The sequence below is a fragment of the Pygocentrus nattereri genome, chromosome 21 (genome assembly GCF_015220715.1).
Source record: "Pygocentrus nattereri isolate fPygNat1 chromosome 21, fPygNat1.pri, whole genome shotgun sequence".
NCBI classification, from domain to species: domain Eukaryota; kingdom Metazoa; phylum Chordata; class Actinopteri; order Characiformes; family Serrasalmidae; genus Pygocentrus; species Pygocentrus nattereri.
In genome coordinates this window covers 35,242,107-35,255,234 of record NC_051231.1, presented here as the reverse complement: position 1 = coordinate 35,255,234, position 13,128 = coordinate 35,242,107, and the positions used below count along the sequence as shown (strand labels likewise).

Sequence of the window (13,128 nt, the reverse complement as noted above, 5' to 3'; positions counted from 1 at the left end):
ACATACATTTGGCAACCATAGCCTACTGTTTACAGTGGTGGTGATGGGAACCAGGCGTCGCCATGACTACAACACAGATATAGACACTTTATTTACCATCCAGAACCACCAGAGAACCTGAGATATAGATATAATGTAGCTAACAGCTAATGAAAAGCTTTAAAACAGCCCTCAGGAGGCCTGTGTGTGTGTGTGTGTGCGTGTGCGAGAGTGTGTGAGTGTGTAGTTTTGCTGTCTAGTTAATGTGTTTAAAGCTGCCTCTGATAAGGTTATTGATTATGTATCTGTGTTTCCTCCTGCAGGATTATAGATGCTAACGGTGGAGAAGCTCCTTTAACCTATAAAAAATTTCTGCGAGTTGTGTCAGTCATCGGAGAGCCGGACAAACCGGTCAGGGACATCACCGCTGAAGACTTTCAGTAAGAACCCTACAGATTTCGTTACTGTGCCGCAGTAAATCTAGACACGCTACAGATTAATACTGGATTAAAATCGCCCGCGGTTATTATCCCGGACGGCTCCCGGCGCACGTTAACACACTGCTTCGCGTTTCAGGTGTTTTGTGTGTAAGTGGGTGTTTACGCGTTATCGTTGGAATGGGGGAGGGGGGGGGGCTTCGCACGACCACGTTCCAGTCTGGCTAAAGGGTGTGTTCTGTGTGCAGGCGGTGTTACAGTCCAGAGGAGGTGGAGTGTGAGCAGCACTGCATCCCGTCTCTGTCTGAACTGGGTCTGGATGGTTCTGACGAAGCTCAGGCTGAAGTTCTCTGGCCTGGAGGAGAAACTCACGCTCTGCAGAGGCTTCACAAACACCTGGAGAGTCAGGTAGCGCAGCACACGCACGAGCGTCGCAGCACACGCATCACAGTCGCAGCACACGCATCACAGTCGCAGCACACGCATCACAGTCACAGCACACGCATCATATTCGCAGCACACGCATCACAGTCGCAGCACACGCATCACAGTCACAGCACACGCATCACAGTCGCAGCACACGCATCACAGTCACAGCACGCAAATGATGGTGGGTCTGTGAAGGTTTGTGAGAATAAATAATAATAAATAATATTGTTTTGTAATTCTCTGATATTTGTGTTTTTTTGTATTTTGTGCGTGTGTGTGCGTGTGTGTGCGTGTGTGTGCGTGTGTGTGTGTGCGTGTGTGTGCGTGTGTGTGTGCGTGTGTGTGTGTGTTTGTGCGCACATGCAGGGCTGGGTGCAGAACTCGAAGCCTCAGGCGGTTCCAAACTCTCTGTGGCCGAACACAACAGGACTGAGTCCATATTTCAGCTTCGGCTGTCTGTCCGTCCGCACCTTCTACCACACACTCAGCAGAGTGTACGCACGGGTAACACACACACACTCATGCTCACACACACACTCACACATACACTCATACACTCACGCTCACACACACACTCACGCTCACACACACTCACGCTTACACACACTCACGCTCACACACACACTCACACATACACACACACACACACACACTCACGCTCACACACTCACGCTCACACACACACTCACACATACACACACATACCGTGCAGTAAACTCTTTTCTGTTATTTTGTTAAATACCTGACATTATTGGCTAAATGTTTTATTTACATATGAATTTATTTATTTATTTTTGCTAAATAGTTTTTAATCTATGTTGGACAATATGTGTGTTGAATGTCTGCATCAATATCAGACAGTAGTTTTGTTAAATAACTGCTATAGTACTGGACAACATCCTCGTTAATCTGGTGTCAGAGATTTTTATGAAATAACTGGTTCGGGTGCTCGACAGTGTTTGTTATTGGTATGAGGTGATATTTATGTTATAAACATTTCCGTGAAATAATTGTTATTGGCCAATGTTTTTGTTAAATAATACTAATTGTTATCACCTGATATACCTGTTAAATAATTGTTATGGATCTCAGATGATACTTTTGTGAAATTAGTGTGTCTATCTGATGATATCGTCGCTAAACAATTATCAATATGAGAATCATTTTTTGGGTATCGGCCGGTATCGATATTAAAACATTAATATCACTGTCACATGATATTAAATAAGATAACATAACTAGGTTCCAGATGATATATTAAATAGTTTGATATCGGACAATACACCATATTCCCAAACGTTTTCAGTCCCCCATCCAAATCACTGAATCCAGGTGTTCCAGTCACTTCCATGGCCACAGGTGTATAAAGCCGAGCCCCTCGGCCTGCAGACTGCTTCTACAGACATTAGTGAAAGAATGGGTCGCTCTCAGGAGCTCAGTGAATTCCAGCGTGGTGCCGTGATCGGACGCCACCTGTGCAGCAAGTCCAGTCGTGAAATTTCCTCACTACTAAATATTCCACAGTCCACTGTCAGTGGGATTATAACAAAGTGGAAGCGATTGGGAACGACAGCAGCTCAGCCACGAAGTGGTCGGCCACGTAAAATGACAGAGCGGTCAGCGGATGCTGAGGGGCATAGTGTGCAGAGGTCACCGACTTTCTGCAGAGTCAATCACTACAGACCTCCAAACTTCATGTGGCCTTCAGATCAGCTCAAGAACAGCGTAGAGAGCTTCATGGAATGGGTTTCCATGGCCGAGCAGCTGCATCCAAGCCTTACATCACCAAGCGCAATGCAGAGCGTGGAATGCAGTGGTGTAACTGAGTCCTGACCTCAACCCCATAGAACACCTTTGGGATGAATTAGAGCGGAGACTGTGAGCCAGGCCTTCTCGTCCAGCATCAGCATCTGACCTCACAAATGTGCTTCTGGAAGAACGGCCAGAAATTCCCATAAACACTCCTAACCCTTGTGGAAAGCCTTCCCAGAAGAGTTGAAGCTGTTATAGCTGAACGGTTCTTGGCTCCTGTGTTCTGAGTCAGTGAGTCAGTGAGTGTTCATGAAGTAAATCATGTCAGTATCCACAGAGAGTTCGGCTGAGCTGCGAGTCTCAGGGTGTTTTGCTGAGTCAGTGAGTTGGTGAGTCAAACACTCGGCTGAGCTGCGAGACTCGGGGTGTTTTGGTGAGTCAGTGAGTCAAACACTCGGCTGAGCTGCGAGACTCGGGGTGTTTTGCTGAGTCAGTAAGTCGGTGAGTCAAACACTCGGCTGAGCTGCGAGACTCGGGGTGTTTTGCTGAGTCAGTGAGTCAAACACTCGGCTGAGCTGCGAGACTCGGGGTGTTTTGGTGAGTCAGTGAGTCAAACACTCGGCTGAGCTGCGAGACTCGGGGTGTTTTGCTGAGTCAGTAAGTCGGTGAGTCAAACACTCGGCTGAGCTGCGAGTCTCGGGGTGTTTTGCTGAGTCAGTGAGTCAAACACTCGGCTGAGCTGCGAGACTCGGGGTGTTTTGGTGAGTCAGTGAGTCAAACACTCGGCTGAGCTGCGAGACTCGGGGTGTTTTGCTGAGTCAGTAAGTCGGTGAGTCAAACACTCGGCTGAGCTGCGAGACTCGGGGTGTTTTGCTGAGTCAGTGAGTCAAACACTCGGCTGAGCTGCGAGACTCGGGGTGTTTTGGTGAGTCAGTGAGTCAAACACTCGGCTGAGCTGCGAGACTCGGGGTGTTTTGCTGAGTCAGTGAGTCAAACACTCGGCTGAGCTGCGAGACTCGGGGTGTTTTGGTGAGTCAGTGAGTCAAACACTCGGCTGAGCTGCGAGACTCGGGGTGTTTTGCTGAGTCAGTAAGTCGGTGAGTCAAACACTCGGCTGAGCTGCGAGACTCGGGGTGTTTTGCTGAGTCAGTGAGTCAAACACTCGGCTGAGCTGCGAGACTCGGGGTGTTTTGGTGAGTCAGTGAGTCAAACACTCGGCTGAGCTGCGAGACTCGGGGTGTTTTGCTGAGTCAGTGAGTCGGTGAGTCAAACACTCGGCTGAGCTGCGAGTCTCAGGGTGTTTTGCTGAGTCAGTGAGTCGGTGAGTCAAACACTTGGCTGAGCTGCGAGTCTCAGGGTGTTTTGCTAAGTCAGTGAGTTGATGAGTCAAACACTCGGCTGAGCTGCGAGTCTCGGGGTGTTTTGCTGAGTCAGTGAGTCGGCGAGTCAAACACTCGGCTGAGCTGCGAGACTCGGGGTGTTTTGCAGAGTCAGTGAGTCAAACACTCGGCTGAGCTGCGAGACTCGGGGTGTTTTGGTGAGTCAGTGAGTCAAACACTCGGCTGAGCTGCGAGACTCGGGGTGTTTTGCTGAGTCAGTAAGTCAGTGAGTCAAACACTCGGCTGAGCTGCGAGACTCGGGGTGTTTTGGTGAGTCAGTGAGTCAAACACTCGGCTGAGCTGCGAGACTCGGGGTGTTTTGCTGAGTCAGTAAGTCGGTGAGTCAAACACTCGGCTGAGCTGCGAGACTCAGGGTGTTTTGCTGAGTCAGTGAGTCAAACACTCGGCTGAGCTGCGAGACTCGGGCTGTTTTGGTGAGTCAGTGAGTCAAACACTCGGCTGAGCTGCGAGACTCGGGGTGTTTTGCTGAGTCAGTGAGTCAAACACTCGGCTGAGCTGCGAGACTCGGGGTGTTTTGGTGAGTCAGTAAGTCGGTGAGTCAAACACTCGGCTGAGCTGCGAGACTCAGGGTGTTTTGCTGAGTCAGTGAGTCAAACACTCGGCTGAGCTGCAAGACTCGGGCTGTTTTGGTGAGTCAGTGAGTCAAACACTCGGCTGAGCTGCGAGTCTCGGGGTGTTTTGCTGAGTCAGTGAGTCAAACACTCGGCTGAGCTGCGAGACTCAGGGTGTTTTGCTGAGTCAGTGAGTCAAACACTCGGCTGAGCTGCGAGTCTCGGGGTGTTTTGCTGAGTCAGTGAGTCAGTGAGTCAAACACTCGGCTGAGCTGCGAGACTCGGGCTGTTTTGCTGAGTCAGTGAGTCAAACACTCGGCTGAGCTGCGAGACTCGGGGTGTTTTGCTGAGTCAGTGAGTCAAACACTCGGCTGAGCTGCGAGACTCGGGGTGTTTTGCTGAGTCAGTAAGTCGGTGAGTCAAACACTCGGCTGAGCTGCGAGACTCGGGCTGTTTTGCTGAGTCAGTGAGTCAAACACTCGGCTGAGCTGCGAGACTCGGGTGTTTTGCTGAGTCAGTGAGTCAGTGAGTCAAACACTCAGCTGAGCTGCGAGACTCAGGGTGTTTTGCTGAGTCAGTGAGTCAAACACTCGGCTGAGCTGCGAGTCTCGGGGTGTTTTGCTGAGTCAGTGAGTCAAACACTCGGCTGAGCTGCGAGTCTCGGGGTGTTTTGCTGAGTCAGTGAGTCAAACACTCGGCTGAGCTGCGAGTCTCGGGGTGTTTTGCTGAGTCAGTGAGTCAAACACTCGGCTGAGCTGCGAGACTCGGGGTGTTTTGCTGAGTCAGTGAGTCAAACACTCGGCTGAGCTGCGAGTCTCGGGGTGTTTTGCTGAGTCAGTGAGTCAAACACTCGGCTGAGCTGCGAGTCTCGGGGTGTTTTGCTGAGTCAGTGAGTCAAACACTCGGCTGAGCTGCGAGTCTCGGGGTGTTTTGCTGAGTCAGTGAGTCAAACACTCGGCTGAGCTGCGAGACTCGGGCTGTTTTGCTGAGTCAGTGAGTCAAACACTCGGCTGAGCTGCGAGACTCGGGCTGTTTTGCTGAGTCAGTGAGTCAAACACTCGGCTGAGCTGCGAGTCTCGGGCTGTTTTGCTGAGTAATTGTTCTCCATGCTGGTCAGTAGCTTTGACACCGCTGTGGTTTGTCTGTGTTGTGTCTGCAGGCGAGGAACCACGCTCTGCCCCCGGTGGCTCTGCAGGGGCAGGTTCTGTGGAGGGAGTTCTTCTACACCGCTGCCGCACACACGCCCAACTTCACTAGGATGGAGGGGAACCCCATCTGTTTACAGATCCGCTGGAACCACGACCCCGACGCTCTGCAGAAATGGAGAACAGTCAGTAACACTTCGTAACATCAGCAGTACACTCTAAAAAAGAGGGTTCTTCAAGGGTTCTTCAGTAAAGACAATGGTTCTATTTAGAACCATGATGACTCAATGATGACCATTTGTACGCTCAGATGGTTCTACTGATTCTTCTGTTGTTGCTACGATATCAAGCTTGTAACATTAAAAGAACCCTTTTTGGTTCTATATAGAACCATTTTCAGAAAGTTCAGAAAGATAAGACGTTCTCCATCAATCTGAACTCCTTCATGATGCAAAGAATCCTTCAATCACACAAGCGTGATGATGTCAAGCTTGTTACAACTGAGGAGCTTTTGGTGCTTTCTGTGTGTGTGCCTGTGTGTGTGCGTGTGTGCCTGTGTGTCTGTGTGTGTGTGTGCCTGTGTGTCTGTGTGTGTGTGTGCGTGTGTGTGCGCCTGTGCGTGTGTGTGTGCCTGTGTGTGTGTGTGCGCCTGTGCGTGTGTGTGTGTGTGTGTGCCTGTGTGTGTGTGTGTGTGTCAGGCTCAGACGGGTTTCCCCTGGATTGATGCCATCATGACCCAATTGAGGCAGGAGGGCTGGATCCACCACCTGTCCCGACACGCTGTGGCCTGTTTCCTCACCCGCGGAGACCTGTGGATCAGCTGGGAGGAGGGCATGAAGGTCAGACGGAGAGAGAGAGAGAGATAGACAGAGAAACAGACAGAGAAAGACAGAGAGAGATAGAGAGAGACAGAGAGAGAGAGAGAGAGAAACAGACAGAGAGAGAGAGAGAGAGACAGAGAGAGAGAGACAGAGAGAAACAGACAGAGACAGACAGAGAGAGAGAGACAGACAGAGAGAGAGAGACAGACAGAGAGAGAGAGAGAGACAGAGAGAGAGAGACAGACAGAGAGAGACAGAGAGAGAGAGAGACAGAGACAGGGAGAGAGAGAGAGAGAGACAGACAGAGAGAGACAGAGAGAGACAGAGACAGGGAGAGAGAGACAGAGAGAGAGAGACAGACAGAGAGAGAGAGAGACAGAGACAGAGACAGGGAGAGAGAGACAGAGAGAGAGAGACAGACAGAGAGAGAGAGAGACAGAGACAGAGAGAGACAGAGAGAGAGAGACAGAGACAGAGACAGGGAGAGAGAGACAGAGAGAGAGAGACAGACAGAGAGAGAGAGAGAGCAAGTGAGTAGACAGAACGTATAAAACATTTTTTAATGTGTGTGTATGTGTTACCTATTGGTACTTGTGTGTGTCTATAGTACACACAGCCTGTGTGTGTGTGTGTGTGTGTGTGTGTGTGTGTGTGTGTGTGTGTGTGTGTGTGTGTGTGTGCAGGTGTTTGAGGAGTACCTGCTGGACGCTGATTACAGTGTAAATGCGGGGAACTGGTTGTGGCTCTCCGCCAGCGCCTTCTTCCACCAGTACAACCGCATATTCTGCCCCGTTCGCTTCGGCCGCCGCACTGACCCTGAGGGACGCTACATACGGTACTCACACTCACACACACGCACACACACGCACACACTGTCAGAGTCAGAGTCAGAGTCAGAGTCACTGCAGCGCTGAGAACGTTCCACCGTCCACGCAGGACCTGCTGCAGGGGCTGAGCAGTCACTGTAAACCTGCAGCTGTACAGGGTGTTTCTGATAAAGTGGCCACTCAGTGATTTGTGCTCATACTGTAATAATACAGCCATTCATCCATTAATTCCTCTATTCACGCTTTCATTCATTCATTCTCACTCACTCACTCATTAGTTCGTTCATTCATTCATTCGTTCATTCATTCATTCATTCATTCTCCTACAGGAAGTACGTGCCTGTGCTGAAGAATTTCCCCTCCAGGTTTATCTATGAGCCGTGGAGCGCTCCAGAGGAAGTGCAGCTGCAGGCCGGCTGCATCATCGGTGCACATACACATTATTATTATTATTATTATTATTATTATTATTGTTACTATTATTATTATTATTATTATTACTATTATTATTATTATTATTTTTATTATTATTATTATTATATGGGTACTTAGAAATAACTGCACCACATACTCATCCACTATTCAGACACACAGCCGTGTAGAGCGCTGCAGTGGCAGTGCTGATGGTGGGTCCTGTTTAGTCCAGCCTGATCAGTGTCTGAGACACAACCTTCACCAGGCGGGAATCGCTGTCCACCTCCTGAGAAACGGGTCTTTCCCATTCTCACACATTTTTCTTCTCCACAAGTCATTATTTTGCTGTCCTGTTAAAGGGGAACTCCAACCATCTTTGGTGTGTGAGGTGTAAACAGATTCAGAGCAGGTTGGTGTGAAATCTGGTTCCTATCACCACCACTGAACAGTAAGTTTATCTAGAACGGAGCGTTTCGCACCAAAGGAGGTCAGGGAACTGGCCGTGTGACCAGAAGGTTGCTGGTTTGATCCCCAGCACCTGGGGATCCTTGAGCAAGACACCTAACCACCAACTGCTCCCCAGCGCCGTGGATAGGGCTGCCCACCGCTACGGGCAAGTGTGCTCACTGCCCCCTAGTGTGTGTGGTGTTTCACTTCATGGATGGGTTAAATGCGGAGGTGGTAATTCCCCGATTATGAGATTAAAATAGTATCACTGAACTTGGATAATGTGGGAATTTAGAAAATTCCTGTTTACATTAACATGTAACTATGTGTAGGTGAGGATTATCCGTTTCCGATGGTTTGCCATGCAGAGGCGAGTGAGAGGAACTTGGCTCTGATGAAGGAAGCCCGGAGCTGCCAGGAGAACACGGCCAAACTCACACGAGGTCAGATACCACCTCACTCCCGCTGCGGTTAAAGGGATAGTTCGGCAAAAATGGAATTCCCCAGGCCGGCCGAGTGCAGCCAGCCAGGACGTGTCTGGTGTGGGAAGGCGTCTGAATCTTTAGCTTTAGTGCTGGAGCTCCGAGGATAAGGCACCTCAGTGTGTTCTGGAACATGTTCTATCACAATACGTGAAAAATTACAGTGCATTTTTATTTCATTCCCTGTTTTTCGCTGTTACTGGTTGGTAGTTTTGTTCATGTAATTCTTCTGATAAAGTTTCACGACAATTTTTATTATTCAAATTAATACAAAAAATGGTTCCAAAATTCTCAACATTATTTCGTCTCTCATGATTTAACACCTTCATATCCCAGTAAAATCTTACAACTTATTCCTATAAAATGAGTTTTCGGTTAATAATATTCACGTAGCCTGACACGGAACATAAACCAGTCCAGTCCAGCACCAAACCTGAGTTTAGCACTCGAGCACGTTCAGTCATCACTCTTTACTGAGCGTTCACTAACGCTCCCATTCATCACGGATCATCACGCTGATTTATCGGCCTACTCGGCTTCAGAGACTTCACTGGGCCTCATTCTCCAGCATCATCCCAAGACTGTTCTTCTTCTCCAGGGTCTGTTTTGGTTTGTCCTGAAGTTTTTGAGGCCAAATCAAAAGGCTAATTATTCAATAACTCCATGAAGTAAATGTACATTTTTATTTTATTTAATGTTTATTTATTTTATAAAAGCCCCTCAGATGATCAGAACGTGTGTTTTCTGATCTCCACATTTCACTACACGCTCACAATTCACTGCTGAGAGCCAAAAATCTGCGCCGCTCTTTGTGTTGTTCTCTAAAAGTGATGTTTCCAGAGCAGATCACTGAAGAGACGCCGTCTGTTTATAGTTTAGAGCCCAGATTTGGGGAAAAACGGCTCGACTTTCAGTAGAAAAACAAACTGAGTTCAGCTTCTTTTATTATAAGGGTTTAAAATGATGTCACCGTCTATTAGACTGGAGAGAAGAGCTACAGCCTCACACGACGCCCAGCTTCTGAATGGAGCTTATGGAATATGAACGTTATGGAGAACATGACCGAGTGCGGTTTGGACCCACCGGTGGTCTCGAGGAGCTGAAGAGGTTGAGTGTGATCTTGATGAAGATCCTAATAAACAGTCTGCGTCCGGTTAATGACGTAATCTTAAAGAGCAGAACTGTTCTCACCTCTGTTCTCTTGACTGTGAAGATTCTGTTCTTATCTGAGAACAAACCCCACATAGAGATCACTGGAGAGGCAGAACCTTCGTCAGAACCTTCGTCAGAACCTTCGTCAGAACCTTCGTCAGAACTGTGTAGAGGAAACTCCCTCTTGAGAACGGTTGGAGAACGAGGCCCAGTGTTTGTAGAGCAGTCCACTTCGCGCTGTGTGTGGGTTTGATGCTTCATTTTGGCTGAAGGTTCTTTTAAAGATGGTGTTTATATTTTATTTGGTGAAAATTCTAAAAGTTTTCTCCTAAAATGAGAAAAGTAAGTATATTCTGAATGCGGCCGTTATGAAGTGTAATTTGGCCTGAATACAGATTTTTAACGAGCTTTATAGTTGAATTCCTGACCGGTGCCGTGTCCGTCCTCTCAGATGTGGCGGAGGAGCCGGTGGACGTGCGCGTGAAGCGTGAGCTGGGTGAGGAGGACCAGCCCTCCAAACGCTTCAGCTCCGACCCTCAGAGCCGTCCCTGCAGCTGGGGGCAGGAAAACCCACGCCTGCCGGAGATCACAGGACAGGCCATGTAAATACTGACCCTGACGCTGCAGCACCAAAGAGACCAGCGCCACCGACCCGAGACCAGCTGAACAGGACCTCCACATGGACCACCACAGCCGCCGGAGCGGCAGAGAAACGGATCCCAACATACGAACTTCACTTCCGAGTCGTGATGCTGTGCTGAACAGGTGATCTGAGGAATCGTGTTCAGGTGTGGAAACAAGCACTGCCCACTGGACATCATGCAGACAGCACACCCCAGTTTACTGTAACACACACTGACCAGCCACTTCATCATGACCACCTCCTTGTTTCTGTGGTCACTGTCCACTTTATCAGCTCCACTGACCGTATAGCTGCACTCTGTAGTTCTACTGTTACAGACTGTAGTCCATCTGTTTCTCTGATACTCTGTTACCCTGTTCTTCAGTGGTCAGGACCCCCATGGACCCTCACAGAGCAGGTACTATGTGGCTGGTGGGTCATTCTCAGCACTGCAGTAACACTGATGTGGTGGTGTGTTAGTGTGTGTTGTGCTGGTGCGAGTGGATCAGACACAGCAGTGCAGCTGGAGTTTTTAAACACTGTGTCCACTCACTGTCCACTCTATTAGACACTCCTACCTGGTCGGTCCACCTTGATGCCATCCACAGGACGCTGCCCACAGCACGCTGCCCACAGCACGCTGCCCACAGCATGCTGCCCACAGGACGCTGCCCACAGGACGCTGTTGGCTGGATATTTTTGGTTGGTGGACTGTTCTCAGTCCAGCAGCGACACTGGGGTGTTTAAAAACTCCAGCAGCACTGCTGTGTCTATAAGTTAAGTGTTACCACATTAACCCATCTGTGCAGTGAAACACCACATACACACTAATGAACACACACACTAGGGGGCAGCGAGCACACTTGCCCGGAGCGGTGGGCAGCCCTATCCATGGCGCCCGGGGAGCAGTTGGGGGTTAGGTGTCTTGCTCAAGGACACCTCAGTCATGGACTGTCGGCTCTGGGTATTGAAGCAGCACAGGGCCGGTTCCCTGACCTCCAGCCCACGACTGCCCCACATCTCCACAGGCTTCCTGTGGCTGCAGATTGGGTGAAAGCGTTTGAACCTTCCGTTTGCTCAGGTCTGATGTTTTATGCTAAATTAATAAATGGAATTAATTGATCTGTCTGTGTTTGTGCATCTTCATTACATATTGCTAGGTGTGTGTGTGTGTGTGTGTGTGTGTGTGTGTGTGGGTCATGTAATTAATGTAAACAGTGGACTTGGGCTACTTTGATTTTTATTTGACACCATTTTTGCTTCATCACCCCAGTGAGGACCTGAATAGTGCGGTCAGACAGTAATGACCTCACTGCTGATGAGCTGCTCTAGTGACCTCTCACTGTTCCCCTGACCGGGTCAGGGAGGTCAGTCAGGTCAGTTTCCAGCCTGTGCAGTGTTTCTGTGTGAGATCGTGTTTTAAACTGTACAGCAGAGCTTTACTAACCAGCACCTCAGAGACCCCAGCAGCCCCCCCAGCACTCAAACACACCTGAGACAGGTAAACGAGCGCCGCAGAATGACGGGTCTTTCCCTCGGGTGTGTTCAGAGCTGCAGCAGGATCAGTGTCGACCTGCGTTCAACCAGCTGTGAGTCACTGAGAAGCACAATACAAATATTATTAATATTATCATTATCATTATTATTATTGTTATTGTTGTTGTTTGTGAAACTTTGGTTTTAAACGTCATAATGCTTTGCACTGCTTTAGAAACCCAAATGTTTTAGAGTTTCGTAGCTGAAACTGCAACTGTGTCGCTTTGTAGTGACTTATTTTGCATTCAGTGGTTTTCATGATAAGAGCTTTGATGAGTTCGCGCTGGACACTCTGTTTATTTGTCCAACTGCATGTGTTTGTCCACGCTGGACACCCACGAGGAACAGGTGACGCAAGATCCGGGCTGGACCGCTGGGTTGCCAGATTAGGCACAAAGCCTCCCACCCGGGTTCATTTTAGCCCACAGCGCAAATTTCTCTTTGTTTTAAATGATTAAAGTGTTTATTCTTCTACATAAATGGTTGCAACTGTAACAACTTCAGTTTCCCACTGGGATTAATAAAGTCTTCTGATTCTGATTTGCGTTCGGAAAATTAATAAATAAATGTATTAATCAATCAGTCTATCCACTTATTTAAAGCACCGCACTGAGCAAAGATGTTTTTATTATTGTTATTATTATTTTTAAATAATAATAAAGGTGAGGTCGTTTCATTTCGAGGTGTAAGAATGCAGCACAGTGTCAATTAAAAGACTTTTATTCTGTGTTTGTGCCCAAAACAAAGTGCACCTTCAGAACATAAACAAATCAAAATAAACAGCGTGACCAAAGAGAAGTGGAATTAATAAATGAAATAAAGACGAATTTGCCGAAGTGACCAGTGACGCGAGCGCGATGGCTGAAGGCTTCGTGGTGAACTCGCCGCTGAGGTCCTGTAATTAAACATTTATAGCGCTGTAGCGTCACTTATTCCACCCTTATTACATTCATCCCAGCTGTTCACTCAGCCTGCGCTCAGCTGCACATCTGGGCCCTCCCCAGCTGGTGTTTAAGTCCAGATGTGTAGCGTATCTATAATTCCAGCTTTGCTTGTAATCACATTTTAAACTGTGTATGTTTTTTAAAAATCCGAAATTTTAGTCTTCAGAAATCCAGCTTCTTGGCTTTTTTT

The 13,128-nt window shown here is 48.4% G+C and overlaps 1 protein-coding gene across 1 annotated transcript in view; it reads left to right on the top strand.

Moving 5' to 3' along the window:
• cry4 (cryptochrome circadian regulator 4) overlaps nt 1-10,757 on the top strand; it is a 13,126-nt gene extending 2,369 nt beyond the window's left edge. The window contains exons 3-11 of the mRNA XM_017685309.2: nt 303-419; nt 665-824; nt 1,212-1,349; nt 5,708-5,878; nt 6,392-6,532; nt 7,198-7,349; nt 7,671-7,768; nt 8,535-8,645; nt 10,288-10,757. Of these exons, the coding sequence (XP_017540798.1) occupies nt 303-419; nt 665-824; nt 1,212-1,349; nt 5,708-5,878; nt 6,392-6,532; nt 7,198-7,349; nt 7,671-7,768; nt 8,535-8,645; nt 10,288-10,442 (1,243 nt within the window). The 3' untranslated portion in view covers nt 10,443-10,757. The remainder of the gene's footprint in view (nt 1-302; nt 420-664; nt 825-1,211; nt 1,350-5,707; nt 5,879-6,391; nt 6,533-7,197; nt 7,350-7,670; nt 7,769-8,534; nt 8,646-10,287) is intronic.
• Nucleotides 10,758-13,128: the final 2,371 nt, after the last annotated feature.